A 24,961-nucleotide genomic window follows, 5' to 3' on the forward strand; every position below is an offset into this window, starting at 1 on the left:
AGACCAGGCTCACTGGAAAGGTCACCTTGTGTTTTATCCTCCCGTACGGGGCTTGACGCTACTTCTGTCATGAGAAGACATTTGTTTTGTGGATGCGGAGTGTCCTTCTCCCTTTTTTAACATACATTTATTTTTGGACGTAAGCCACATAGTCGCATCCCTGTTGTCACCCCCTGTGAAAGCTGGATTCCTCAATGCCCACGAAGAAGCTTAGCATAAATGCAACGTCCTCATCGCCAGGGGGCCGTTTGTGCTGCACTGATGTGTCTGCGTGTCACTCCAACAGTGTCTCCTTTTGACATGAGTGTTGCTGGGGTACCCATCGCATTGCCCAAGGTCACGGAATGGAGAAGAACAGCCCACCCTTGTGCTCGGAAGCCCTGCCTTTGCTTCTCCACTGTAGCTGGCTCCCTTAAGTATTAAACAGCAGTATTCTAATATCAATGTCCCTTTTTTATTTGCTGTGACTTGCTGTGACTACGGCGATTTTAGTTACAGTAATTAGGTCACCCTTCATGGAGTCAGGCTATTTTAAGTGCCTCTTTAAGGAATATTGTTGCAGATCAGTAATTTTACAATTGGATGTTCTTGTGCAACTTTATTAAATGTAATCTGTCTTTTAAATGTTGCCCTTTTACAGTTATACATTTCTAATTGTTGCTGTAAATGCATTATCACTTTGAAATTAATTAATTTTTCCATTTTGGCTGCCTGCAGTATAATAATCACTAATGAGAAACTCATAGGGATTAATCTCAGCACAGCGACCCCTACTGGTAAGGCTGTGTCTTTGGCACCGCGTCCCCTTGAGGTCTGGAGGGTAGGCCAAGTGTTTGAGGAGTCTGTGGGTGAAGTGTTTGTTTCCTTTCCCTCCAACTTGTGTAAAAATAAAAATAATTCATACCAATGGGAATAGGATTTTTTTTAAGTAATCTTTATACCCATTGTGGGGCTTGAACTCACAACCCCCGAATCAAGAGTCACATGCTCTTCCTATTGAACAAGCCAGGCGTCCGGCGAATAGGATTGTTTTAAAATATTGTTTAAAAAATATGCAGGACTCTAGTTCCTCTTGAAATATCTTAAAGTTTGGTGGGAGCTTTTTGATAATGAAGCCACATCCACCATGGCTATGTTATACATTATTTTCTTGTCTCCCTAGCTTTCTTTTATGCAATTAACATACTCTAAAATTGTATCTTGCATATGTGTGCATGAATATATACTGTAAGGATATATAAAGTGCTCATACCTTGGTATTTCTCCAAGAAACTTAATTCACAAAACCAGGCTTATTGTATTATTGGGTGATAGAAGAGATTTCCAATTTTGGCTATTGGCAATCGTTGCCATTTGGTGACTTTAGACTCCTGCTGTGCCCCCAGGTAGGATGTGACTTTGCACCTTAGTCCAGACCCTGTGATGCTTTAATTCCTCACAACGGTTCCACACAATGCTAGAATGATTATCCTCCCTGGTAGTCAAGGAACACAGAGAACTCACCCACCTTGCCTGGAAACCCTTCACCGGCTCCTCCCAAGTACATTTGCCTTGTCTGATGCACCACAGCGTCCCCACTGTGTAGATCTCCTCGTGCTGTTACTGTTTCCTTTTTAAAATGCTTGAGAGTACCTTCATGAACTTAACCCTCGGCCTTTTTTTTTTTTTTTTTTTTTTTTGGTTTTTCTTTTTTTTGCCCCACGTAAACTTTCAGTTCTGGTAAACAACGCATTAGCTCGAGTTCCTAGGTCCAAGCCAGCCCTTTGCGGATCGGTATGTAAATTTGAAGCTGAGCTCTGTCACGTGCCTCTGAGGGTGTTTTGTGTGACCAAATATTTATGTTGGCAGGTAACGGTAGAAAGAATATCATGTGTTAGGGTAGCAGGAGCTTAGCAGATGTTTTAGGGAGCTGCGTTTTCAAATCATTTTACATTAAAAAATGGCTTGAGTTTGTCGAACTTCTGGAATGATTGAGTTACGTTTCCTGTGGCTGTGTAGAGGCAGTCATTGGGCTGAGTTTTAACAGATGTGCGGCCACCCTGCTAATGGATGGATCTGCACCACCGGTCCTGTTGCAAAGTTATAAATTATAACTAGAAAAAGCGCAAGATGCCATTCTTCTAACCTTCGCGAAAGCCAAGCTGGGTACTTCTGCCCTTGAACGACCCGCCGCAGGGTGATTTATAGTTGTATAATTTAAAACATAATGAAGGAGATAATAGATGTTGATTTGTTCTTTAAATTAGTGTTTTAGAAAAATACTTCTCCTGCCCCCCTCCCACTTTTAAATACCTGCAGCTGACTACACTCCAGATATTATCAAGGACAAAGACCCGTTGGAATCTTTACCCATGCATTGGAGGAGAAGGCAAGGGCCTTTTCCTGGGCTGGGAGGAGGAGATAAAGTTTTCAAAGTAGAAATTTCAGAATATTCCTCACTAATGTAAATGCTGGGGGACTCCTGAGTGAGGGTTGAGTTTTCTGGCTGCTTTGCTTTTGCCAGTCCAGATATGTTAGAAAACTAAACTCCTACCACCCCGCCGTGGCTGGGCCGCACTTGACCTTTCCTGCAGAACCCCACAGGAGGACCTGTTGGCAGTGCTCTTCCTGCTGAGGTCACATAGCCGCTATCTCACACGTTCTGCTCGCTTTCCAGGATTATCATTGGCATTGGTTTTATTAGTCACCTCTGATTCCGTCCAGAGCTTGAAAGTTAACAGTGTTTGCTCAAGGTACAGCCCAAGGGATATGGTAGAGCGAAAAAGAGCAAAGCATTTAGAACCATTAGGACTGTATTAAAAACTCAACGTTTCCACCTCTTGTAATTATATAACTTTGAAATGATGCATCCTTTGTGAGGTTCATATTCTACATCATTGTTCATGTTTTGGGCTGTGAGTTAATACTGCCCAATTAAAAATCTTTGGAATAATATTGGTTTGTTTTTCTCATGTATCCAGAAATCCAGGGGCTGTTAGGGGTGTGTTTGGCTACTTTTAGGCAGCTTCTTTGTGCTTGTGTTAGCTTTTCCCTCATGCTTATAAGATGGCTGCAGTAGCAGCAACCATTGCGTCCTACATAATGAGGTCTGAAGGCAGAATGGGAGGGATGGGACTCCTCCTTGCATACCTCCCTTCTTTATCAAGGAAGAGAACATTCCATCTCAGAGTATTCCATCTCAGAACTGTCTTCTGTAGCACTTTGCTTCAGCTCCCGCTGGCCAGGATTCGGAGTCTCTTGTCCGTAGCCGTGATGCAAGGGAGGCTGGGAAAGTGCATTTCTGGCATTTTGTGTCTCTAGGGTTGGAGGTGAGATTGGTGGCAGAGAAAATGGATGGCACGATGGCTTTTGAGCAGGCTCTGGTGAATAAGTGTGCCTATAGTTTTTCTCATCTGTCAGGTGGGAATCCTGTCTTTTTTAGGGGGTCACTGTGAAAGCATGTGAGAATTGAATGAAAGGAGCATGGCCTTGTCTGGTCCCCTTCTATGCGGCGAGCTTTACCTTGATCTCATTAGAGCTCATTCTCCTTCCTTCTCGAGGATGCTGAAGCATACTTCCTTTAGTCTAAAACCCTCCCTTTCCTCCAGCTCTAGTTACTTTCTACTCGTCCTTCAAAGCTCAATCCAAACATCACAGCCCAAGGAAGCATTAGATCAGAATGTGGTCAAGACTCCCTTTCTGTGCCCTCCTAAGGGCTGGTTCTCAGAATACTGTCTGACACGCAGTAGTCCTCCGTAAACATGCGCCCAATGAACGAATGAAGGACGCCCAGAAATTCTCCTACAGATCACTGGAAAGAAACACAATTTAGAAAAATAATCTGTGCTGTTCTGTGTTTAATGCCTTTCGCTCCCTCTCTTGAAAGTGCTGTTTTTGCATTCACACCACTGTATCCCTGGTCCATAAAGTAAATGCTCAGTAAATATTTGTAAATGAATAAATGAAAGACGATTAGGTGCTTAATGAATGACAGTCATTAAGGCATTCCTTATCATTACTCTATCTGAGGAGGGCAGAGCACCGCAGTTCACAATGTGCAGATAGAGAAGCGGATGAGGCTAGGGGGCCCGGCCTGCATCCCACAGCTAGTACGCAGGAGAGCTGGGACCAGAACCCAGGCCCCCCAGCCTCCCGGCCAAGTGCCGGATAAGGGGTCTTCCAAAGGGGTGTGTGTGGAGGGAAACCCTAAGGAGAGAATCGGAAGGCGTGGGGAAGAGGCTGTAAAGCTGGGTGAGACCCTGGCTCTCCCTCCCACCTTACCTCTTGGGTGCATTTTCTAAGCTGATTGAGATTCATGAACTGGAACGTTCGACCTACCTCAGGGGTTCTTGTTGAGAATTGAAGGAGCGTAGGAATACGCTGCATCTAGAATGTGCTCGATGCTCAACAAACACTAAGTGGTATCACTGTTACAACTGACACGCATTGAGAATTGACGAGCAGGACGACACAGCACACAGAAGACGCTAGATGCTCAATAAATATTTATTATTGTTGTCATCATCATGTCTTGGGGCGAGTGACGGGTCCCTTCCCTTCCCCTCGAGTCGATGTCTGTCCTCCCAGTGACGGCTCTGGGTCTGTTCCTGAAGGTCTCATACCCCCGCGAGCACTGAGCACAGAAACACCACCCACCAGCCCGAGGAACACGCAGAATGGCCGCCGGGACCCGACGGGTTTCCGTGGTGCGTATCGCAAGCCCTCCCGGCTGCCTGTTTGAAGCCACCAACTGCACACTTAGCTTTGAGGGAAGATCAGCCCTTTCTTGTTGAAGACAAAGACAAGGGAAGTGCGCGTGGCTCTGTGGGGCCACAGCCTCTCTTCCTGGCATCTTCTCCGCCTGGCTTTTCAGCGTTTCAAGTCTGGTTAGGCCTTTGTTCCCGAATGAGGACTCCAGAGGTGGCGGGGGGAGTGACGATCTGGCCTTAATATGTGTGACAAATTATTTAATGAACATTTAGCCAAGATTTGAAAGTCCCCTAGTTTTATCTTCCTCGCCTCCCTTTCTTCTGCACCCCTGCCGGCGTTTTGGTAACGCGTGGTCTCATCCCCGCTCCCTCGCTAGCTCTTTCATTGCTTTTAAGTCCGTGGTGCCGCCTTTGATCCTCCCCTCTCGGTTTCCTTTTCTCCAATTTCATGCTTTTTTCCAGCGGGTTTTGGCTGGAGTGCAGCGTAGACGTCGGAGGCCAGCACGATGAGACAGACGCCAGGAGCTTGCGTGGCCCCGTGACAGCACTTCTGCCACGTGTCCTCTGTGGACGTTGTTTTCTGTGTCACTCCCCGGACGCGCGGATCGTTCCTTGGGAGGTGGGCGGTTCATGTGCGTTTTTGGCAGCAAGAAAAAGAACTCAGATCCCGTGTTCTGAGTTGCAGAGAAACTGAAACCCACACCCGCCCCCGCCCCTTCTTGAGACACTAAGAAAATCAGTTCCGGTGGTCGTGTCACATGCAAAGGTACTCGGGGCCAGGCTCCAGGCTCTGGGTCTTACATCTTTATGTGCCTTGTCTCACTTAATGCCCCATCTTAGAGTTTGCTGTCATCAGACAATCGTGTGTCTCTGAGCACATCATTTGCCCTCTCTGCGCCTCAGTTGTGTCATCTGTAAAATGAGTCAGTTGACCAGATTAGTCAAATTAGCCCCGTGGCTTACGTGGTTTACGGATTTTAGAGAATGGGTATAATCTGAAAGGAAGTAAGAAAGGGATTCTAAGGTAGGTTCGTACCTTTTTATCCCGAAAACATGAAAAACAAACCCACCACCATTGACTATCAGCACCGTTTTTTAAGGAATGGGTATTTTAACGCCAAAAAGTATAAACAGGACCCGATTGTGGACCCAAAAGCAGACCTCACAGTGGACAACGTTTGACTTCAGGAAAACTCCTGATGGTGTCACTGCTGTGTTGTTCTTGAAAATCCTGGGCCTGCCCTTGGGAATGACCGGCCCAGAAGACCCCACAGGTCCAGACTTGCGGGAAAGCTAACTGCATCTCACTTCATTGTCATGAACCTGAGGTGAGACCGTCAGAAACGCGGACCTACCTAGCCTCCCCAGAGCTGAGTAAAGCACAGTGCAGGGACACGAGGTTTGAATCTGGGTATAAGCTGACCTAGTGTAGGTGATCTTTTTCCTCCCACAAGCACCTGTCTCAGCCTGTGCACTTTCATAAATATGACACCCCATCTTCGTCCGTCCCGGTTTCTGTGGGTTTGGAACCCGGGGTATGGCTTCACGGGGCTGCCTGCTTCCGGGTCGGCTCCCAGACCACACTTCCTGGGTGAGCCAGATTGAAACCGTCTCAAGGCTCAGCTGGAGAGGGGTCCACTTCCAGGGTCCCGTGCTGGTTTGCAGGATTCAGCTCCCTGTGGCCCAGTAGCCTGGGGACTCTCTGGTTCCTCCCTGGCCACGCGCCGGACGCCTCTTTCTCCCTTCCTTGCTGCCCAGGCCTCCCCACCGTGGCAGCTTGTTTCATCAGAGCGCGGAAGCCGAGGAGGAAACCGTCTGTCAGCGTGATGAAGTCCCGGTCCTTCGCAACCTTACCACAGAAGTGACACCTCACTCCTTTTGCCCGTTCTGTTTGTTAGAAGCAAGTCCCTGGGTGGGACCCGCATTCACAGAGAGAGGATTTCACCGCGGCCTGGAGACCGGGAGGCAGGGAGCACTGTGAGGCCGTCACACTTTACAAGTCCAGTTTCGTTGGTTTTTTCCAGTGCCTTTTGGTGACAGATTTGCTTCCAGGCTTCGATATTTCCTGGCCTTGTGCCATGGCAGTCCTTACTGACACGCTTCTGTCTGCCTTGCTGTTCTGCTCGGGTCCTTTCTACGTTCTTGTCTTCTTCACTCTTTCTGGGCTGCAAGAGGTACCAGATGCCCCCACTTTGTTTTTTATATATTTATGCATTTCTGCCTCACGGTGGGAGATAAGATTTAGTCTTTTAATAAGAGAGCTTATGGAAAAAATAAAGAAACGTGTGGATTATGTTTCCGAAAGTCAAGTATTTATTTTCTTGCTTCTTTAGTAGAGGGGGCCATGTTAATCGATGGCCCAAATTTTCTTCCTAAAGAAACGTGTGTTGCCGAGTTTTGATTCAAGATTCAAAAATTGGCCAGAGAACTTGGACTTTTTTTTTTTTTTAAAGCCATAAAGCTAGATAAAATTCAGCGATCATTTCAAAGTCCACGTAGAATATTATTCTTGTTACAGTCTATGTATAGTCTCTAGGATTTGTTGTTTCGGTTTTGGGGTTTATTATTATTATTTTTTTCAGCAGCAATGTAAGGGGAAGAAACTCTTTCATTTTGCTGTTTTCAGAAAATATTGTAGAGATTGATTTTGAATGTGTTCCTGTTATAAAACCTCTCCTTTAGAAAGTATAATAAGTAAAATATCTTAGTAATATTCTAATATTCCCCTGTGAAATATCATGCTTTTTTTCTCTCTTTTTTTTTTTTTTTTTTTTTTTTTTACTAAGATGGGGCTTTTGTTTCGCCACATACTGCCTTCTACACCGCTTGAGACATTTCATCTCCAAGTTTCATAGGATGGGGTCTCTTTAATCATTTACATTTTGAAAAAAAAAAAAAAGAAAGTGAAATATTCTTTAAGAAGCCAAAGTAATCCACGGGAATGTATGGTGTTTGTTCAGCTGGATATGTTATTTATTTGAAGTACTGAGAGAAATCTCTTCTGACTTCTCAAAAAAGGGAAGAATAAACAGTAAGAGTGTCCAAGTAATCTGAGCTAGAAGGTCCCTCCTTTCACAGAAAAGTTATAAAAAGTATATTCGCCAGATCCAAAAAAAATACTGTATATCAACTACTGAGACCTGCACAATGTTTTCTTAGTATTCTCACTCTTCAGAAGAAAGAAAAAAAAAAAAAAAAAACAACTGTAAAACCTGGGAACTTAAATTTTTTTTTTGATATTTTAATATTCCTCGGCAGGTGAATACAGTAAGTCTGTTTTTCCTTCTTAGAGCGTAGCATCTCCTGTTGGCTTTTGGGTGTGTTATGTGTCACTTGTGTCTTTGTTGACTCTCTATAACCATAAATGACCACATAATGAAATTTGTGGGCCTAACATCTCAGCATTAACTCTGAGTACATGTCCTATAAAGAAGGCATTAAGAAGATGTTTAAAAGAAAAAAAAAATTACAACGTATTTCAAAAGAATTAGATTCTGGAATGTATCCAGTCATGAAAATAATATAGATTTCTTCTGTCTTCGTGCACTCTGTTAAAACCATTAGGAATGAGCCGGCATGTTCCTTGTGGATGAAATGTAGGGGAACATACCAAATTCCTATATCCCAGACCCAGAAGGGCCTGTTCTCTGTAGCGGTTTGCGTGCCACATCTTCCAGTGTCATTTTGTCTCACTGCCAGGCTCAAGGCTCTGTCGGAGTCATATTTGAACCCGGAGTGGAGGTCTTTCGCATCCAGAGCAAAAAAAAGCTTACCTTTGCCATGTGCACCACTGACACGCTGCCTTGTTAAGTCTCTAACGTTAAGGTTTGAAATGTATTCTTTGTATTTGAGAGATTCGCTGTGAGTTTTCCCTGGATAAGTGTATGCTCTGTGAATCTAGAGGAAAAAAAAAAACCTAATAACCACAAAACCACTGCTCTGATTTATCAGGACTCACCTGTTCTAAGCACCTCCCATGTGTCCACTCATTTATTTCCTGCCATTCTCTACCAGCCGTATAAGGTCTGTAGGACCTGAGAAGAGCGTGTTCATCTATCTTGTGGAAGAGAAACGCATCTCAATGTAAGCACAAAGGCCACGCCTTTGACGTTGAAGACGCAGGGCTCTGAGCTTCAGCCCTTCCTTGTAGTGGGCAAATCACATGACCTCTCTGGACCTCAGGTTTCCTTTTTCTCTTTGGAATGGAGAAAATCGTTCCCACATCTTTGGGTTGTTTGTGGATTAAGTCATCACTCAACCCTGGGGCATAGAGTAGACCCTCAAGAAATACTGGTTTTCTTGTGTCCTGCTTGTTAATGTGAACTTTCTTGGGGTTTACTGATTTCTGAGGACACACAAGAAGCTACTGTCAGGGATGTTGTCTCTTATTTGACCCCAAAACACGTGAAGCTGTACCACACTGCATGTGAGGAATGCCCTTGAACTCTGAATCCCAAGGAGAGCCCCTGAGCACCTACCGTTCTCTCTTCTGCTTGGTAATGAAATTGTAGCGTATTGCTGGAGCTGCTCATCCAATTCTGTGCCTTTTCAAGCCCTATTAATGCTAATGGTGAGCGTATCAACTTCCTCTGGTTTTTAGTGGCTCTACATTTTGTTCCTCTTGTTCTGTGCCTTTTCTTTCTTTGGGTCACCTTAAATCCATTTTTGGAAGCAGATCAACTATGAATTACTAAAGTGATGTAGGTTGAAGTACAGGCATATCACATTAAATCTGTTAATAATACAAGGCCAAAAGCACTTCATTTTGGTCTGCACTTTGGGGCATATTTCTGAATTGTCCACATTCAACAGAAGAGGTGATGCAATACCCTTTGCAGAACTTAAAAAACAGAACCTAAAAAAAAATTTTTTTAATGTTTATTTATTTTTGAGAGAGAGAGAGAGAGAGAGAGAGAGAGAGAGAGAGAGAGAGAGAGAGACAGAACGTGAGCAGGGGAGTGGCAGAGGGAGAGGGAGACACAGAATCAGAAGCAGGCTCCGAGCTGTCAGCACAGAGCCTGACGTGGGGCCGAGCTCATCAACCGTGACACCATGACCCGAGCTGAAGTCGGACACTTAACCCACTGTGCCACCCAGGAGCCCCAACAAAATGTATCTTTTAATAAAACCATCCTGCGTTTGGAATTTGGGGGGAGCTTTCGCTTTTATTTCCACTTTTTTTTTTCCTCATATGATTTATATGATGATAGATATTGTTTTCTGTCAAGGAGTATACCAGCTGCCCAGATGGCAAGACTTCTAGTCACACATGTGTGTGTCTAGTCACATGTGTGGTACACACATGTATATGCATGCAATCACAGTTCTTCAAGGACCTGATATACATTTACTTCTTCTTTTGTCTTTTTCTTTCTATTTCTTGATTATTCTCTTTCTCCTATGCCCATTATTATTTTTCAGTCAGCTGTTCTTATCTTAAATATCTTTGTGAAAAATGTATTTATCTCATATTCAGTTCATTCAGGATGGTTTCTAAAAACAACAAAAGCTAGCTATCAATCGCAGTGTATGTGGACATTTGTAGACACTAAGTACTCAACAAATGGGTTCATTATATCATGCAGATAGCCACGTATACTTAGAAAATCTGCTTGGGGGCAGGGGGAGATAAAACCAACTATTTCAGCCTGCTCTTTTGATCCCGAGACTTTTTCTTTAACTCCGTATTTATGAATAAAACATTTTAATCAGAATTATATTAACAATGACCAATTTTTTTTCCCATGAGAGTTTAATACAGGATAAATTCCATTAAGTCAATTAAATATCTTGATCAACTTTTTAAACTTGATACAGATACTTAAGGTGTTGCTTTAAAAATTTTTTTTATTTTACTAAACTCCTTTTCACCAGGACCTTTCCCCACACCCCTAGATACATTGTGCAGCGAAGATGTCATCATCTGCTTTTTGCATACGCCGAGTTTTACAGCTTTTGTCTCATGAGATTTTTGGGTCGGGTATTCCCACCAAACCACACTTTTAGATCAGGCACATCTCAGTCTCACCACGTGCAGTTTTTTTTCAGTGAGTCTTTGTGATGGTTAGTTCATCCAGAAGTATATGTTATTGATTTGATAAACGACTGGTATTCATTTCACAGCTAATACCTAAGAAATTCCTCTGCAAGTCTGTTCCGACCTTCTAGGGTTTCTCAGTTATCCGGGATCGGTCTCTGAGGCTGTTGCTTTCTGTTTCTTTTACGAACTTCCAAACATTTGGATGATTTTGAAACGCTTGCCTTTACTGTGTGGTGGCCAGGCAGGTTGTAAAGGATGGGTCAACATGTCCTGTTGGTGCTCCAGAACATTGTCTTTCAAACCTGTTTTGTTTTGTTTTGTTTTAATGTTTATTTTTGAGAGAGAGAGACAGAGACAGAGAGACATAGAGACAGAGAGAGGGCGAGTGGCAGAGAGGCAGCGAGAGAGGGAGACAGAGAATCTGAAGCGGGCTTCAGGTTCTGAGCTGTCAGCACAGAGCCTGATGCAGGTCTCAAACTCGCAGACTGTGAGATCGTGAGCTGAGCCGAAATCGGATGCTTAACCAACTGAGCCACCCCAGAGCCCCTGAAACCTTTTTTGATTACCATGAAAGATTTTTATGTCACAACCCAGCGCATGTATCCCGACGTATATACGTGTGTGTGTATCTTTGTGTATTACATGCGTGTGTGTGTGTGCGTGCGTGTGCGTGTCTGAAACAAACATTTTATGGAACAGCTCTCTAACTGTGGGTGGTGTTGTCGGCTGTTTTCTTCTTGATTGTATTTCATTTTTAAAAGTGCTGATTGTGACCCAGTTTTACCACCCACTATATAGCAATCTGTCCTTTGAAAATTGCCGCTCTAAAACTATTTGATCTTCTCCCATCTGACAAATGTTCATTGAGTGCCCTCCTGTGCTGCTGCAGGGGGGAGAAAATGCAAAAGTGAGCAAGTCAGAATCCTTGGCCTGTGGGTGCTTCCGTTAAACAGTGCAGCGATATATGAAGAATGTTGGCGTGAGGAGACTCGGGGACCACTGGACACACAGTGCTCTTCTCCTTTGGGGGCAGATGTAAGAGTAGCCAATAATGCAGAATGAAGACGACCTCTTTCTTTACCGAGACTTGAAGGATGTGTAGGAGGGGAAGCAGGTAGATAAAGAAAAGGGGAACGTTTCAGGTAGACTTTGCAGCAGTGGTAGGGCCAGCGCCACCTCTGGAGACAAATTTAAGGATGTGCTAAAAAAAAAACCTCCGTGATCAAGATAAACAGTATTTTAATGCAATATTAAGAAAAGTCAAAATCAGTGCGAGAAGCTCATGGTGAATAAAATTTCTAATGTTAAAGCAAAACAGGGTCAGTGTTATAGTGAAGGATTTGTGCTGAGTCATGCAGGAGGTGAAGGCCAAAAAGCAAAACAAAACAAATCGAAGGCCCCCCGAGGACCTGGTTGAAGATGTGGGATCTTATGATCTTGTGTTAATATTGACGATGATGGCGATAAGACTATGATGATGAGGGGGATGATACGAAAATACCCTAACACTTATGGAATGGTTGCTGTCTTCCAGGGCTAGTATACATACCTTATCTTTTTCTCACTGTGGGTCTTTGAGAATGGTGTCCCCTGTTGTTGTTGCTGAGGAAGCCGGGAAGGGTGGATACCCTGCTCAGGGCCACATAACAGAAAGCAGTAGAGTGGAGATTCGAGCTCTTTCCCCTGGACTCAATTGCTCAAGCTCCAAATCCCTACCCCCCGATGGCCTCTGCTGCCTCCAGGTTGTGTCTGGGCTTTAGAGAGGCCATTTTTATGTCAGTGAGAAAGTGAGTCGGGAAGAAGAGACTTTTGAGCCTAGAGACCAATAGATAGGTTGAAAGAATTGGCCTTTTGAAGGTTTTCTGAGCCTGTACAAAGGCAGTATCAGGGGCCAGGAGATAACATTTTGCAGAAGCAAGAGAAACAACTTTCAATGTGTTAACCGAACATGGGAGATACGTGGCCAGGAAATACATGGGGGAATATATACCTATGTGGGTGAATTTGTTGACATTCTCACAGGTACATGCATGCATCAGTAAACAAGTAAAGGAAGATATCTGACATTTAAGTTTTGTTTAGTGCTTAACAAAATATTATCCTGTCTCTTCTTTTTTAAAACAGTGGCGTGACATTTTTGCCTCCGGGATATTGGGTACAGGTGATAGGATAGTATCGTGAACATAATTTAAGTATTTTTCCTTCAGGTAGGTGTGTTGTTTATCTCAATAAATAACTATGAGCACCGTGGGTCTGTGGTGTCTCGGAAACATCTTGATCTATGTTTTTGGTGATGACACTTCACGAATGATGTAAGACAGGTTCTCAGAAAGGAATATTAAGAGTAGCCACACATGTCACTTCCATAACATGTATAAAAATTATCATGCCTCTTCATTATTTAAGTAGCTGTGGCCTTTCAGTGAACACCAGCATTAACAAACCATGTTAACGTGATTTAAAATATGTAATGAAATCTGCAATGCCATCTGATGACGGAGCTCTCAAATTAGCCCACTCAGCATTGACCGACCATCCTTATAAAGGGCCGCCTGCACTGTGAACAGAGACGATGCGCATCCTCTTGTGGGCTGGCAGCATTTCTACAAGCATTTTCTTAAGCGATGCCACCAGCAGGATGGTTTATTCAGTGTCAAAATGCCATGCCACACATGCCCATCCTCCGGTTTTATTCTGCCGCGCACGTAGGGGAGTTGGCGTATGTTCAGACTGACTGGTAACGGTCTCTGCTTGTGTGTGTGTGTGTGTGTGTGTATGTGTGTGTGTACGCTTTCTTTTTCTTCATTTTGTTACCACTGTCCTCATTAAGGGCCTTTCCTTGGCCTTTTTTGGTTGTCTGATGACAGCTCTTCCACTGCAGAATTATCTGGGGTACACCAGGCTCTCCTGCAAATATGCCATCTTGCTGCTTGGAATAAAATGGCAGAAAGTTTTCTCTTTGAGTCCAGATTTGGTTCTTTCAAAGTAGTGACTAATTACAGGTTTTAGTGTCCAGAGCTGTACCGTGCAGATGTCACCTAATGTCCTGCACACTTGTCCTGAGCAGGCGAAGGTGAATTCGATCGAAGTTAGTGGATGGAAATAGAAAAACTCTTTCTTCTTTTCTTTTCTCTCTCTCTCTCTTTCTTGCTTGCTTGCTTGCTTGCTTCTGCTTCTGCTTCTGCTTCTGCTTCTTTTTAATTCACAATTGCTTTTCCCCCCAATGCTATGCTTTCTTTTGGGAATTCTTTAAAAAAAATTTTTTTTTTTAACGTTTATTTATTTTTTTGGGACAGAGAGAGACAGAGCATGAACGGGGGAGGGGCAGAGAGAGAGGGAGACACAGAATCAGAAACAGGCTCCAGGCTCTGAGCCATCAGCCCAGAGCCCGACGCGGGGCTCGAACTCACGGACCGCGAGATCGTGACCTGGCTGAAGTCGGACACTTAACCGACTGCGCCACCCAGGTGCCCCTCTTTTGGGAATTCTTAATAGCCCTTCCTATAAGACTCTCTGGTTTGACAGCATTCATGAAGCTCACGGAAGGTACGTATAAGAGGAACGTGAACTTAGCACCTTCCCCTTTCTTGACTCTCTATGCTGGAGGTCGCAGGAAAGGGCCCCTTTTCTAGAAGAGGAAACTAAGGAGGCACCCCCACCCACGCCCCTGTGAGAGGAAGGGAGCACAGCTCGCTCTGGTTGAAATTGGTCTGCAGACTATTTCAGTATTTATTTTCTACCCTTCCCCCTTCCCTGTCAGCTGATTGTTTTGTTTCATTTATATAGCATTGTTTGAGCTAAACGTTTATTTAGTTTATCTCACATATACAACATGTGTCTACTTAAATTATGTGCAGCATTTGAAAAATAAACAGAATATAAGTCACATAGTTTTTTGGCATTAAGACAAGAAAGAATCTGACCTTGAAAAGTGTACGTGTGTTTACATTTATATATGTGCACGTGCAGGAATACACGTCTAAACTCATCTGAGTACTGGAGGCTGCTGATAGGTGGCGCTATAATTCACTTGTATGTGGCTTGGGGGACAAGCGATGGAACAATTAGTACATCCTTCTTGGGCCTGGGAGGGAAGAAAACAAACCCTTTATTTCCCACAGTTTTCACTCCCTGTGTCACCTCGGACTTTACTTACACGACTACTTGAAGTTTTCCCAGGCGAGTTGCTACTATTAATTATAACCTAGAGGGATAATATTAGTAAACGAATGGAGGCCGGCAGACGACTTTGGAAGAACTGATCCGCAAGCGCCTGGCTTGGTAGGATGAAGTAAGTCTTTCTTTGGTAGTCTCAGGTGGCCACAGTCCTGCCACAACCTTGGCGATATGTAGGCCACGCCCGTTAGTTTAGAGATCAAGAAACTAGACCCTGAAATGTCAAGAGACTGTTTCAAGTTCAGGCCGAGGGAGCGTTTTCACTGTGCTATGAGACGCTCACCTATTTCCCGTTTTAACGGATGTGGCATTTCCAGTATTTTCAATGATTGCATATTTCTTGCATAACTGGATATTTCAAAGTGGCCTAGGAGTTACGTGTTGTGTTATAAATACAGTTCGTTGGTCATCTGAGTGAAAAGCGTATGATGACCCCAGATTTCATCTTTCGTCACGAGAAGCAACTTCTTTTTTTTCTTCCTCTTCTTTGTTTTCTCTTCTCTCTCACCATGAGGTCACGTGGTATATCTACCCTTCCACTTACGTGTGCTTTTCGTCCTATTTTCTTTAAAATCTGTGCTTGTGAGTATCTCTGGTGCATGGTTTAACTGTAAAATACCCAGTACCTGTTTGCTTTTTATGGGACAAAATTTACTTTTGCATTTCTGTATGCCATTATTATTTGCTGCTGCTGTTTGCCTGTGGATGTTCTTGGAAATCATCTTCTAGTTTAAATGCAGTTAAGTATTTACAAATAATGTCAGTGACTTGTTTGCATTCTCAATCAACCTAAAGGTCTCCTTTTTTTAAAGTTTATTATTATTTTCTTTTAATAGTCTCCATATCCAACATGGGGCTCAAACTCATAACCCTGAGATCAAGAGTCCCATGGTCTTCCATTTGAGCCAGCCAGAATCCCCCCCCCCGAAAAGGCCTTCTTGATGTTACAAATGAAAAATTGCAAGATTAAACTTAAGAGTCCCAAGATATGGTACATGACAGAGTAGTGAATGCCTCTTTCCCAGACCGAATGGTCCATGGTAGGGCTTATCTAAACCCATCTCAGAACATCTCAGAATCATCTTTGATTAGCTTACCCTTATTTTGCCTTTCTTGTTAATTATTTGACCCATAATTTAGCTGCATGGAAACTTGGGTGTGGCTTGATGCCTATAGATCCTCACTGTTCAGTTCTAGAAACGTTTTCATTTTGAAAGTCTTTGCCTCTCAGTTTCAGTAATGTCTGACTATTTAAGACAAAAATCCACCACTCCTATACCTCTAATTATGGTTGGTACTGAAGCTGCATGGGGGTCTGTGCTGGGGGTGCAGGTGGTGAGGCCTGGAGTTTCATAGGTAGACTTTGCATCATACAAGACATTGGCCTGCACGCTATACATATATTTGTATGGACATTTACAGTCGGGGATATTCAGGAAAGCGAAATTTTTAAAAAGTTATTTTGAGAGAGAAATACCTAATTACTGCACTTTATGTAAATCTGAAGTAATTTCCTCTTAGAAAAGTACTAACTACACACTTTAGTTCTCTGTCCTCTGTCTCTGAATTAGTCAAGTGTGGTTGCTGCCTTCACTTGCTCAGCTGGAAACCGCTGGCTCCGAGGACTCTGGGCTCACGCGATGGGTTAAACACAGGGACCCCCGAGTATGGAACCGACGCAGAATATTCATAAAGCCAGGCCGCACGGTTTCCTAGGAAGGTAACCCTGCTGTGTTTCTCTAGTGTCCATAAAACCCAGTCCACACAGCAGCTCTGTCGGTGGGTGACGGGGATTTTGCTGATGGTTTTACAATCGGGGATAGTTTATTATTATTATTTTTAGGATATCTTAGTGCATGCTTTTATGCGTGGTATTAAACTATGGCATCTTCAGTGGGAACTGAACCGAGTACCATCATTTCCCCGGACGTCACTCTGACCCCGTAACTTTGGCCTTTCGGCAGTCCCTTTGCGCATTCGTTGTGGCATTTTGTATGAATTCATTCTTTTTACCTGGTGGACGGGGATGGGGTGAGGGGATGGGGTACGCTTGTAGCGAATGGAACCGAGATTACAGATCATACAGGTGCCGTGTCAGTTATTAACCTGGGAAAGTGAAAGCCGCCTATAAATTCTCAAGGTAGCCTTTGAAGTCTTCGGTCCTTTAGAAGCTGGCTTGGGATGGAGGCAGTGAGTCACGATTATCATTTTCATGCTTTTCCGTAGGTTCTGGGTAAGCAGTTTGTAAACGTGCATCTAAATGCACCCTGTGAGCTTATAATAAGTCTCATTCTTCACATTCTTGAAGTGTGGGTGATGGTATTACATAAAGTCCATCTTGGAATACAGTGATTCCCAGAAAGTCCACATGGTTTTTCATTGCAGTTGTATTGAAATCTGCACCCATATTTTAGGACAGTCCTGTCTGTAGTGTTCTCATTTGAGCATCCTTTGGATTATTTTCAGGGTTACACGGGAGGGTAGAGAGAAGAAGCGTTTTGCTGAGTGCTAGGCGAGGGGTCAGGTATGTTTTATATGTCGTTCCAATCACCTTACTTCCCACAGGAACCTAGCGAATTGTCCATTATTATGCCCATTTTAGAGATGAGGAAATCGAGGCCTTGCCTGCATCGCGCAGCTCGCAAGGGACAGAGCTGAGCATGACAGAGCTGACATGCGTGCCCTCCCCCACTGCATCTCGCTGCTTCCCTGGGATGCACTCCAGGGCCCCCCCAGGGCTTTCGCAGGCTCCAGCCCTGACCCCAGGGCTGAGTGTTGTTCCTGGGATGGGCGCCATGGATGGAGCGTGGTACTGTTGCCCAAGGAGCCGATCTGCCCCTCCGTTGTTGGGGAATGTGTGGTCAGGAATAGGATAGCGGCATGCGGCGAGGATGGTTCCGGTCCTTTCCTCTGAGATGGGTGGCCTGAGGCCTGGAGAGAATGAAGCGATGGAGAGTTTGAGTAAGCTGCCATTTCTGAAATTCCCGGGGGCCCAGGGGGCTGCTTGCACTTTCTTGGTTTCTTAGTTGTTTTCTACTTAAGAACCCCCTTTGCCCCGTACTCCTTCTATGCCCTTTCCTTTCTTCCTCAGATACTGGTGCTTCACGTGCACAGATTTCTCCAGCGCTCACGGGAACAGACCAGAGACCGAGCGGAGAAGCTGTTCTGCAGCTGCCTGCTCCTTCTCTACAACATGGACCTGAGTAACTCAGATCTGCGCTTTGCAAGAGAAGCAGCTGACTCAGCTTATGGCGGACACGTCCAGTGACCCCGCTACGTGTTTGGTTTTGAGGAACTAGAGAGTAGATTTGAGCCCCTGTAGAGTATGGAATGCAGGCCATTCTGGACCCATTCAGGTGGCCTAGCAAGAGTTGGTGGGACCTGTGAGGTGGAACGGGCCTTGAGCAATGCGATATTCAGTATTAAATGCGTGCTTGATTTGAGTTTTTAGTCTGTTCTATTAGGAAGTACCCCTTGTATCTCCCTGTAAGCTTGGAAAGTGTTTTCCTTGGAGAGGACTGCCAATCCCACTTATCAGTAAGGATATGGATATTGCTAATCACATTTGTCAAATTCTGGGCACAGATATAACCCATGCCATGGCTCAAATTTCACACCTGAGTAGCGGGCATGCAGCACAGTGCTAGTGGTGATCACACCATCCGGTCATTACTATGCTGCCCTCCTGGGAGTTGGGTGCTACAGGCTGTGTGTGCCGTTCCACGTGTGGTATGTGTTTCTTAAGACCTGATTCAAATGGCACATGGGAATTTCACTATCCATGAAAACTGTACCCTTCACACACAGGTCTTGTGAATCAGAGAGCCCACCTAGCAAATTCTAGTTTCTCCTGGGTGTCCTGTATTTAACATGGGTCCTCCTAGCACCTGAGTCACCGTCCACGGCTCTTGTATTGTACCTTACCCAGATGAGGAACTGATGAGGAAGGCCAGAAGTTGGGGACGGAGGGGTGGGAAATGGGAGTATATTTGGGGAAGGTGGGAAGTTCTGGATTGAGAAGACCATCCACACGAGCCAAATGTGTGTGTAGCTGGGACTTGAGATCTTATTTAATGAAAGAAGAAATAATGACAAGCCAAACAGGGCCCTTTGCAAGCATCCCCACTTGGGTACATCCAAACCAGCGACCGGCGAGGCAACCCGGGGCAGTGCAAAGCTGTTTTCAAAATCAGGGCCATTCACCGTCCCCCAAACCCTTGCAGGTCAGGCCTGAACACCTTCTCTGTGCCCCGTGTAAAAATACACTTTGAGGAGATTGGATACGCCCTATGAATTATACCTTATTTATTATCATTGAGTCCCCCCTTCTTCCGTCATGCTTTAGAATTATGGGCTGGAGCAGTTCTTAATACTCTATTTATTTTAGGGGAGGAAAATGTTTTTCTTCAACCACAACATTCATGCAATACCAACTGCTGGCAGTTTCCCCAGCATTTAAGGAAATATTGTTGTAAGGCTTTTATGTTCTGTACTTCAATCAGCCAGACCCAGCAGTATCCCAATAGAAGGACCCTCAACAGACCATTTTCAGCATTTTGCTACAATTAAACTCCTCTGGTTTTAGCCCTCAGGCAATTTAGTACCTTTTTACATATGCACATTATGAACTTTTGACCAGGGTCTAGCAGTCATATATTAGAGTGTTGCTCTCGAAAGCAGGCTTAACAAGTTCCTCTGAGTATTACAGTTGGAGTCAGTTGTGGAAAAGGTAATTTAAGCAACTTGCAGCGAGGCCATTCAGAATCTCAGCGATGACCCTAAATATCTCTCGCTTGTGCTCTCTCTCTCTCTCTCTCTCGCTTTCCTTTTTTTTTTTTTCCTTGTTTCTTCTGGAAGCTGGTAGCAAGAGCTTTCAAAGTCTGTGATTGATCTTTTATTCAGTAGCTAACGAGGGCTGTGATTCTATTAGCGTGCTACAAGGCAAGAGAACAGTGATTTAATGAAGTGTCTAGTGAGCCGGCCATAGATTTATCCTGTTGTCGCTAATTTGCAGTGCCGTTGTGAACATAAAGGAAGACTGCACTCACACTGCTATTAAGCAGGTATTTCCTTAGTAAATTGTTGTAAGGTCAGGTACAGTTATCTCAGCAAAAGCAATGCCTTACCTCTTCAGTGTCTGCAGATGACAGCCGCCGTGCTGAGCGCCCACTGAGGTGGAACCAGGAGATCAGAGGTCCGTCTCCAAGTCGCCCTTAGCGGAGGCAGGAGCAGATGAACTGCCAAGTAGGAGTAATAGAGTCATAATTGGTGATTAGAACTGGAAAGGTACAATAACATCTTAATACAAACTGGCGTATGTTATAGTTACTGTCAGTTGTTGTAAACTCGCCCTGCCGCCCGGACTAGTTACGCTTCCCTTGATTAGCTCGGGGAAGCGCGGCGCGGCGGCGGCGGCGGCAGGTGCACACGGGCACGCGCACGCGCCTAGAGCGTCCACACCGCTCCGCTCTCCAGGGCCCTGCCCTGTCTCTGCTAGTTCCCCTGGGCGCCGGCGCTCACCCCGCTCGGAACGCGCCATGGTAACCTTTTCCTACCACCCTGGGACAACCGTGATGGCGTGGGTGTCCTCTGATTCCCCCCGCCCCCCCTCTTTCCAGGCACAGTGACATTTATGCCCACTGGCTTGGAGGCTCGTTGAACTTTTGTTTTATTTGCCTTTGCAAAGGCGCGGTGTTTGCCTCGTGTCAGATCCATATCCCACCACACTTCTGTGTTCACAGAAACAGATTGGGTCTCGCCACCCCAGAAGGAAAACGGGAAAGAGAGGAATTGCGGGGCGCCGAGGAATTTTGCATTTGAGACTGGCCTCCTCGTCAGAACGCAGGGGCGGATTACAGGTGCAGGGTGTGACCTGTGAGGTGCCCTTGCAGGTATGGGGGGGGGGGTCCATCTGTGGGGAAGGCTAATTGAAGAAATTCCTTTACGATGCTTCATGAGGTGCCAGGCTGGCTTAAAGGACAAGCCTTGGTAAGCAAGGCATTCCACGGCAAATGTGTTCGTGGCCGGAGGCTCCTCTATGCTCTGCAGCATAATTGCTCTTTAAATTCATAAAAAGAAGAAGGTAACCAACATTGTGCAGACACGCTGAGCAGCTGTCCTTATTCATAAATCTAGGTGACTGGTCATTTGTTTTGTTTCGAGCGGGGTAAGGCTGGGCAGGTTGCCTCGGAGCGAGCCATGAGGAGAGCTAAGGAGGTGAAGGGCCCAGACGCATTTTACTCATCCAGTACGTAGTAGGTTCGCAGCAAATCTTGTTTGATTCTGCGCTTGTGGAATCTGGAGAACCTTGTCATCCGGTGCGCACCCTGACCCGGGAAACTAGGCCGGCTCTCACGCGTACTTAGAGCCCCAGGGATACCGTGGTAGGTTAGTTAAGGCTTCTGCTCCAGTAAAGAGTTTAGAGGAGTGTTTGGTAACCGGGCCCTGTCTGTAGACAACCATCAGGATGATACAAAAGAGCGAGTCTAACTTCCTGATTTCCCACCCTGGACCTTTGGGCCTCAGCCCGGTCACGTTCGGTCTGTAACGGTGGTGGGACTGCCCCGCCATCAAGGGGGTCCCCCTCCCACGGGACTGAAACCTCAGCTTTTCGGTCTGGAGATCAGGACCCGGGACCCACACAGGCAGCTGCCTGTCGTGGAGTGTAGGCGAGGCTGACTGATCCAGAGCGCACCAGCCTCAGTGAGAATCTGGTCAGGGCCTGGGAACGGCTGTCACTGACCCGTCTCGGAGGGAGGTGGCCTAGGGAGTCCCCATACACTCCCTGATTTAGCTTCACTGGCATATCCAGCACTAAATAGAATTGAAAGGGAGGGAGGAAAGAGGGAAGGGGGAAGGAAAGGGAAAGGAGAGCAGGGAGGGAAGGAAGGGGGCACGCTGGAAAGGGAGGGAGGAGAGCATAGCCCATGTCCACGCGCCCCGCCTTACAGTCCACACAAAGCACCACGGCCAAGGGACTGCAGAGGGACAATAGTGCCAAGCGACTAGAATCTCTTGAGTACCTCCTCTGTGCCAATACCTCTTTAATCTTCATGGCAGTCCCTGTGACCTAGACGATAAAGGTTTAGACGCCACGTCGGAAGCAAAGGCATGATCTGAACCCAGATCTGTCTGCACTTCTATCCGTAAGTAGGGAAGGGCTTCCCGTTTCAGTGTGCCCATACCCCATTCTTCCTAGGGAGGCCTCCTTTCTCTACAGGGCTGGCAATGACTGTTCCCTCCCTTTCGTTTCTATATGGGTCCCCATTTAGTCCCCCTTATTGGACAAATGGGCATTGCACCTTCCATTCTGGTTTGGGGACATGTTGTTGGGCTTTCCATAAGGAAAACGAGGGAAAATAGAAAGAGAGTTATGAGAATTCCTGTTTCTAAAGTGGGTGAATAATCTGGGCTGGAAACATACTGATTTAGACCTACAAACCACTCAGCCCACCCCGCCATTTCCCTAAGTGGCCCTGAGGGAAGATTTGTTGAAGAATTGTCTGTTTTATCCCATGACCCAAGCTCAGAGGTTGAGGCAATATCCCTGAATAATGTGCCTTTTCACTAATAACCGGTGGACCCATAATCTCTTAATTTAGCATGCTTTCCAGGAACGTGTTAATATTTTCCACTTTACACAGCCTGTTTTGGTAAAAGCTCCCCTTATTTAAAAAAAAAAATTATTTTCACGTTTTATTTTATTTTTTGAGAGGGAGAGACAGAGTGTGAGCAGGGGAGGGGCAGAGAGAGAAGGAGACACAGAATTCAAAACAGGCTCCAGACTCTGAGCAGAGCCCAACATGGGCCTCAAACCCGTGAACATGAGATCATGACCTGAGCTGAAGTTGGACACTCAACCGACTGAGCCTCCCAGGTGCCCCTAAGCTCCCCTTATAAATGCTCCTTGGTAAATAATACCCATCATCAGAGGACACTAGTAGTAGAATTATTTTATGGTTTTTTTTCAAGTATTCTGTGTTTCATGGATTTTTTTTTTCTTTTTGAAGAACTGATCTTTAAGATCAGAGTTGCATTCAGATGGGCTTTATTTATTCTTTAAATGAAAGAGGCTGACACGTTAGACACAAAAGGTCACTTATTCACTGATTCCATTTATATAAAATATCCCAAATAGGAAAATCCATAGAGACGCAAGACAGGTTGGTAGTGGTCTGGGAGTGACTGCTCACGGGTCAGAGTTTCCTTTTGGGGTGATGACAGTGTTCTGGAACTAGACAGAGGTGGGGGTTGCACAACATAGTGAACGTACTAAATGCCGATGAATTGTGTGTTTTAAAATGGTTCATTTTATACATAAATTTCACCTGAATAAAGGACAGATAGGGTACTACATACAAAAGGCATCTGGGCACATGAGGCATGTTAAACTGTTCCCCGTCCCCCCATCTTTTCCACCTGTAGTAAACAATTCCATCACTAGAGCACAGGCCGGAAAAGCTTGGGCTGTGTGCAGTGTCCAGGCAGACAGATCTCAGAGAGGGAGCCCAGTCCCCTCTCTAGAGGTGCGTGTGGAGTTGCGCACGGAGCCTCAGAACCACAAGCTTACCTTACCATTTCTTAAGCATGCTATTGATTAGTTATGTGTTTGCCTGTGTTATTAATAATGTATTCCTTAAAAAATCTATGTGCATTATAGTCTTTGATCTTGTCATGACATTTCAAAGCCGAAGATTCCATTTTCTTTTTTCTGTTTTTTTTTTAATTTTCAAAGGGTAGAATGGAAATAATTTTAAAACTTTTCAAACTTGCCTTTCTAGTGGAGAACTTCCTGCTGACCTCCCTCCATGTTAATGAGGTTTGTATGTACGTGCACATGTGTGGTGTATATACGTGCGTATATACATGTACACAGACACATGCAAACACGTGTAGGTACATACACACATACTTTGAGGAGAAAACAGTACACCAGTTGCTTCAAGCTTACTGTATTCTAGAGGTGAGGAATATTTGAATACAAGACTGACGCATCTTGTAGATTAAAACAGAAATTAAAGACTTCAGACTAAGGCCCCATCAAAAGCTCTCTTTTCACTGTTCTTTTATTGTTTATTGACTTCAAAAAGACTTTTTAGTTTAAACTGACTTTAATGTCTCTCGAATGCTCTTTTGTAAAGTGACTTTGAAAACTCGGGGATGATGTCTTCATTAAGTGGAGAAAAATCTTGGGGAAAACTATAACTGTAACTTGCCTTTCATTAGAGTAGAAAGAGATAAAGCTTTGCTTAATTAATGTCTGTTTTCCCTCTGTTCAGAATTCTAAGGGAAAAGGGGGCTAGAATTAGTGCTGATAAAAGCTTGAAACAGACATAGCACTGCAACTTTTTTCTTCCCTACTTAGAGTTCAGAAGAGCACACTTCATGTAACCCCATGAATGTTACTGGAATATTCCAGGTGCCCCGTCTTGTGGATGTATAATGGCTCTAGACCCAGTGACGCCAGTCACCATGGCTCTTGCCACTTTTGCCTTCCTTCATTTTCTTTTCTGTTTGTTTCCAACACCTGTTTAGGACTTGATTTGAGAGGACATAGCTATTCGCATGTTTTCTTTTCTATTAAAGGAGAAAAATCCAGGGGTGCCTGGGTGGCGCAGTCGGTTAAGCGTCCGACTTCAGCCAGGTCACGATCTCACGGTCCGTGAGTTCGAGCCCCGCGTCGGGCTCTGGGCTGATGGCTCAGAGCCTGGAGCCTGTTTCCGATTCTGTGTCTCCCTCTCTCTCTGCCCCTCCCCCGTTCATGCTCTGTCTCTCTCTGTCTCAAAAATAAATAAAACGTTAAAAAAAAAAAAAAAGAGAAGAAAAAAAAAAGAAGAAAAATCCATTCTCTCCCTGCTGCCTTCTAAGCCACCGTTCGGATTCGATCTCTTCACAAAGTCTTTCCTGATTGCCTCAGCCTCTGCGTACCGAATGATTCCTTTTTGCACCAGATCTTTACTTTTCTGTGGCTTTCTACCTGTTCCCTGTCTCACTTCTTCTCTCTGCGGAGCAGATTTGCCCCTTAAGGTTAGAAATGCTCTTCTGAGCTGCCTTTTTT

General features: G+C 44.9%; 1 protein-coding gene across 2 annotated transcripts in view; it reads left to right on the forward strand.

The window, feature by feature from the left end:
* Positions 1-24,961, forward strand: part of WWOX (WW domain containing oxidoreductase) — a 988,815-nt gene that overhangs the window by 304,947 nt on the left and 658,907 nt on the right. Inside the window, exon 9 of one of the 2 annotated variants that reach the window (XM_040443436.1) lies at positions 287-7,891. The exons of the other annotated variant lie outside the window; for it this stretch is intronic. Within the exon in view, the coding sequence (XP_040299370.1) occupies positions 287-304 (18 nt within the window). The 3' untranslated portion in view covers positions 305-7,891. Of the gene's footprint in view, positions 1-286; positions 7,892-24,961 lie in introns of those variants that run through there. 2 annotated transcript variants of the gene reach the window in all.

The sequence above is a fragment of the Herpailurus yagouaroundi genome, unplaced genomic scaffold (assembly GCF_014898765.1).
Source record: "Herpailurus yagouaroundi ecotype Mexico unplaced genomic scaffold, PumYag 190, whole genome shotgun sequence".
Lineage (NCBI taxonomy): Eukaryota > Metazoa > Chordata > Mammalia > Carnivora > Felidae > Herpailurus > Herpailurus yagouaroundi.